Below are 5,827 nucleotides of genomic sequence, written 5' to 3' on the forward strand. Positions count from 1 at the left end.
TATATATATATATATATATATATATATATATATATATATATATAGAGAGAGAGAGAGAGAGAGAGAGAGAGAGAGAGAGAGCGCCAGCCTGAGAAATCAAGAAATAGATTGAGACACCTAAGGAACTTGCCTCCCAGAAATGCAAGCCTGAAGATCTGAATTCTATTCCCAAACATTATCCTTTGACCTCCACACACTTGCTGTGGCTCACACTTGCACAAACAGACAATAAATGAAACAAAAAGTAAGAAACAGATAAATAACTGGGAGTGGTGGTACATACTTCTACCACACCTGACACTTGGAGGTGGAGGCAGGAGGATTAGGAGTTTAAGGTCATCCCTGGAGTTTGAGACCGGCCTGGGATACTAAGACCATTCTCTCAATAAATAAATAAATAGGAAGAAAAAGGAGGAGGAGGAGGAAGAGCAGGAGGAGAAGGAGAAAGGAAGAAGAGGAAGAAGGAGGTGGAAGAAGAACAAGAAAGGAGGAGAAGGAGGAAAAAGAAGAGGGAGGAAGGAGGAGGAGAAGAAAGACAGAAAGGAGGGAGGGCGGGGGAAGGAGAGGTTAATAGATGCCTAGGTGCATTAACACAGCCACCAGAACTGAAATTATATTGACAAAACACATCCAGGCATAATGGCACACTCCTGCAATCAATCCCAGCACTCCAGAAGTCAAGGCAAGAGGATTATCACAAGCACAAGGCCAGCTGGGTGGAGTAAGACATTATCTCAAGAAACAAAACAGCTGAGCATAGTATCTCATGCATGCCTTTAGTCCCAATACACAGGAAACAGAGGCAAATGGATCTCTTATGAGTCTGAGGCCAGCCCAGTCTACATAATGTGTTCCAGGAGAACTAGAGAGCTAAATAGTGAGACCCTGTCTTGAAAAAACAAACAAACAAAAACAAAAAACAAAAAAAAATTTGAAGAAAAACAAAAAGAAAACAATTAAATAGATGGGGGCAACAGATGACAGATCATTCTTGTCCTTGGTGAGGAACACAACAGAAACTATCTCCAGCCCTGTTTCTGGAAACACCCTATTCTGGTAGCATAGTTATGTGAGGGTTGAAATGTAACAACAGCAAAAGTTTCTGAAAATGCATCAACCAAAAGTTAACACGAAATTAACACTTAAGAGAGGCAAGCAGATCTGGAGGCCATGGTATATGATCATCCATCTCAAAGAAAAAAGGGGGGGGGCATCCTTTAGTATGCAAATTTACTTTCATCCCTAATAGTAAAATTACATGTATACCATGGAATTACTTTAAAATAACATGTATAACCTATTACAAGTGAATGACTGCATACTATCATATACCTATTTAACTGAGGTTGCGTAAAAATGTCTAAAGCATCCAAAAACAAAACAAAATTCATTTAACTAGGGATGGTTGGTGGGACGTTTTAATCCCCATTACATAAGAGGCAGGGGCAGGCTGATATCTAAGTTCAAGGCTAGCCTGTCCTACAGAAAGACCTCTAGGACAGCCAGAGCTGTTACATAGAGAAGCCTTGTCTTGAAAAATAAACAACAACAACAAAAAAAAATCAAACAAAAGACAAAATTCATTCCGAGACTGGAGAGATGTCTCAGAGGTTAAGAGCAATGTCTGCGCCTCCAAAAGACACCGGTCCAATTCCCAGAATCCACGTAGCAACTCTAAACTGTAACCCCCTGTCCCAGGAGATCTGACAGCCTCACACAAGACATACAAGCAAGCAAAACACCAATCCAAAGGAGCAAGGCGATGGAATTAAAATTCCAGCACTCCGGATGCAGGGGCAGGAGGCCAGCCTAGTCTGCAGAGCGAATTCCAGAGAGGGGGTTTGTCTCAAAATAAAAATAATAGTAATAACAGTGATGATGGTGGTATAATAATAATGGAATCATTCTTTTCATTAAATTATGAGGAAAGGGGGCCTGACACCGGAAGCTCGTGTCTAATGTATACAAATATAAACAAAGAATTTCGTTTTTGTGCTCGCAACCATAACTGAAGTGGCAAACATCGGCTTTTGATGTTCATTTCCATACATTATTATGTTTTTGCTAACTGTAGCATGTTTTAGTTCGGATTCAAAGTTTAAACCCACAGTTAGTTAACTACTTATAAGATGTTTGCATATAAAGTCCCCCGACGCCTCCCACCAACTACAGACCACAAAGGCAGGGTTAGGCGGCCCGCCGTGGTGCCTCAACTGCAGAGCACGCCTCTGAAGCGTCCCGCACCCGCATCCCTTACACTGGTGACGAACAGTCCCCCGCCACAGGTTGGCAGCCGCTGGGTTTTGCCGCCCAGTGACTGGACACCAGGGACCGCGCCACCGCCCCGGGTCTCCTTACTCTCCAAGGTGCGCGTGCGGCACCATCTTCCCGCCGAACGTGATGCTGGAGCTCGGATCCAAGCCCAGCGCCTGCAGGTACATCCAGAGATGCTGCTTCTCGAAAGCGGAGTCCCGGGCCGAGCTCATGCTTTCCACAGGCAGGGCGACCGTGTCGGAGGAAAACGAAGGCACGGAGACCGTGAGGACCCTTGGACCCCTCCTACAGGCATCCCGGGGTGACGACAACCCCTCTGCGGCGGCCGCCCGCTGCCTCCTCTCCGAGAGCCATCCCACCACAAAAGGCCGAACGCGCCCAGAAAAACAAGACAGCGACCGTGGCGCTCCACGCAAACCAAGACTCCCGCGCTTGCGGAAGAATACACTGCGCAGGCGCCGCCGGACTTCCGGAACTGGTCTTCCAGAGAGGACTCAATCTCCCACCATGCAACGCGCCCCTGTCTCCCGGCACAGGAAGTCCATGAGAGAAACTATAAGACCCTCAAAGCTTTGCGTGAGCAGCCAATTGCCCCAAGGTCCGGAAACCGGGTGTTTTCCTAGAGCCCTCCGGGCCGAGGTTCGGGATTCTTTGGGTTTTAGGTTTCTGTTGCTCAGGTTGTGACTGCTGTTCAGTAAAAGCTCCACTGTAGCCCCTTATAGTGAGTGATGCAGGGGTATGGCCCTGAACAAGTCTTTTCCTTTGTTTTAAGACAGGGTCTTGTCCGGTGGAGGCAGCAGTGTACTTACTCCTTTAATCCCAGTACTCGAGAGGCGAGGAACTTTGTTAGCTCGAGAACACTACTGAGTTCCCGGACAGCCAGAGCTACACAAAGAAACCCTGTCTCGAAAACAACAAAACAAAACAAAACTGTAGGACCCCCGAAAATGGGGAGATCCTTGCTCTAGTCTCAGGATGACGCAGACCTCCCAAGAACTCACAAGAGACCGTTCTTGATGCAAAACACGCACGAGGCTTTATTCCAGAGCTCTGGGGAAGACTCGTATCCCACATAGGAGGTAGAGTCAACCCCGAAAGGGAGAGGGACCCTTCTTTTTATGGACCCTCAAGGGGGAAAAAATGGAGGAGGGAATAGGGGATTTCCAAATCACTTGGCCTTGGGCCATCAATCTGACAAGTTTTAACTTCCTGATTCGAGATGATGTCCAAAGAATGGGTATGGGAGGGGTGAGGGGTTGGAGTCCTGCACAGGAGCAGGTTGCCAGGGCAAACGCATGAGTTCACACAACAATCAGGACCTGCGCAAACACAAATTCAAAGAGTATTCAAACTATACAAATGGTTCTAAGCTACTGGGGCGTAATAAACTTTTACCCTTCACCAGCAATAAAATCTATTTCATCAATCTAGGGTTTTAATGATTTCTTTTGTCTTGTCAAAGCCTTACAAAACCAAAAAGACAGGATCTTGCTATGTAGCTCTAACTGACCTGTGACTGTATGTAGCCTAGGCTGGCTTCAAAGACTGTACCTGCCTTCCTACTATGGGAATTAATGGGCAAGAGTCACGGGGTCCGATGGAGTTGTTCATTGATCATCTCATCTAGGGTGCTAGGCAAAATTTGTATTATCAAATGTTTCTTTGGTCATAGAGGTTGCGAGTCAAGAAGATTTCTTTTAGTCTCCTCTGGCCTTGAACTCCCTTTCCAAAGGAGGTTGACCCTGAATCCCTAATTCTGGAACGCTCTCCGTCTTCCAATTGCTGGAATTGGTGGGAGGCACCACCAGTCAGACTTCAACTTGCTGTACTAGAAGTCTGCCTCAAGGGGCAGCACTTGGGAGGAGGAGGCAGGATTTCTGAGTTCAAGGCCAGCCAGGTCTACAGAGTGAGTTCCAGGACAGCCAGAGCTATGCTGAGAAACCCTATCTCGAATAACAACAACAATAAAGTCTGTCTCTCTGCTAAGTGTCAGGAGCCATAATGGGACAAGTATCATCCTGAAGTGGTCTGCTTCAGATTATTATATAATCTGAGACAGGTGTGCCCTTATTAAGCAAGGCTGTAAGGGATTCATTTTTAGGGAAGTTTCCTGCTATTAATATTGCTTTTCCTGTTATTATTAAAAATATATAACAATCACTAAGTAGTAGCACACCCCTTTGGAGCGGATCTCTGCAGATTCATGAAGATGCACTGTCTTGTAGTGATGCTATATAGACAAATAGTTGACTTAAGTCATCATGATGATCCTATAAGAATACCTAAAATTATATCTGTAATTATTAAGCTCTTTTATAATGGGACTACTATTAGGTCCTTTTCTGATAGTCAAAACTGCAAAGAGAACTCTGCCAGTCTCCCAAGTGTTGCCAGTTAATTGTTCTTAGATGGTAACCAGACTTTCTCCTATTCAGAACACATTCCAAGAGGTGGTAAAAACAATTAATGAAAAGTCATAAAAAGGGAACCTATTTATTATAGGTGCTAGGACAGAAGATAAAATATTGACTGGATTTATCTATACAAAACTTCACTAATAACTTAGCTATGGTTCCAAACTTTCAGTGAACCTGTGGTGCTGAGACAGGTGATGGATGTTTAGCCAGAATTACTCCTAATGGATATGTATGTAGACATTCTCTGTTGTAAACTTCTATTTCAGTTTATGATTTGATATTTTTTGTGTGAGCTTTGTAGCATGTGATCATGTATTCTGAAAGATGTATGAGTACTAAAGACAAAGGAGAGAGAGAGAATTTTTGAAAGCCTTTCCCCACATAGACTAGAAATTTTTGCCTTTCCCCATTTAAGGTAGTTTTTTTTTTTTCCTTTCCCCACTTAGAATTTTTCCCTTTTCCTTTCCCCACTTAGGGTCTTTTCGCTTTTCCCCTTAGATAGCTTTCATAGAAAACTTATTACAACTTAGTAATAAATGCTATAATAACTTTTCTAAGTGTCCCTTTTTCTTCCTGTAACTTCTTACTAGCAGGCTGAAGGTTAGAGCCCAGCAGTTCCTGCTGAGATAGAACAAAGGCCTTTGCTCAATCCTCTGCTGTGAGGCTACAGGTATTAATCACCTTAACCAGCAGTCTTTTCCCCTCAAAAGGGCCTTTTAGAAGTTATCATCAGCATTTCAGTACAGTTAGAGATCTAGTGGGCCCTGAGACTCTCAGACTTTAAAGCCATCACCAGAGTCCTGCTCTGTGACTCCACCACTCCCCTCTCCAGGCTGGGAGGCTCCCTGCAGCTAAGCATACAGCTTCCCCTTCCAGCACCATGAACTTATGGCTGTTCTTTCTCAAACACCCTTGTATAACAAGTCCTTCGGGGTGGGGAAATACCATATTTCACATTACTATATCAAGCAGCTATTGCCTCCTGACTTACTAAAAGCACTAGGTTCTGTAAAATTAAGTTCCTGTAGTTTGCAAGGAGGTCATCTGTAAGCTTTCCAAAGCACCAGAGTTCATTCTGAGCTCTGACATTGCTCACAGGTGGTTTTGGTGTGTGATCATTATCCACATAGGTGACT

General features: G+C 44.3%; 1 protein-coding gene across 1 annotated transcript in view; it reads right to left on the reverse strand.

The window, feature by feature from the left end:
- Positions 1-2,709, reverse strand: part of Haus6 (HAUS augmin like complex subunit 6) — a 38,227-nt gene extending 35,518 nt beyond the window's left edge. Inside the window, exon 1 of the mRNA XM_021200150.2 lies at positions 2,359-2,709. Coding sequence (XP_021055809.1) covers positions 2,359-2,486 — 128 coding nt within the window. The 5' untranslated portion in view covers positions 2,487-2,709. The remainder of the gene's footprint in view (positions 1-2,358) is intronic.
- Positions 2,710-5,827: the final 3,118 nt, after the last annotated feature.

This window comes from Mus pahari, chromosome 6, assembly GCF_900095145.1.
Source record: "Mus pahari chromosome 6, PAHARI_EIJ_v1.1, whole genome shotgun sequence".
NCBI classification, from domain to species: Eukaryota; Metazoa; Chordata; class Mammalia; order Rodentia; family Muridae; genus Mus; species Mus pahari.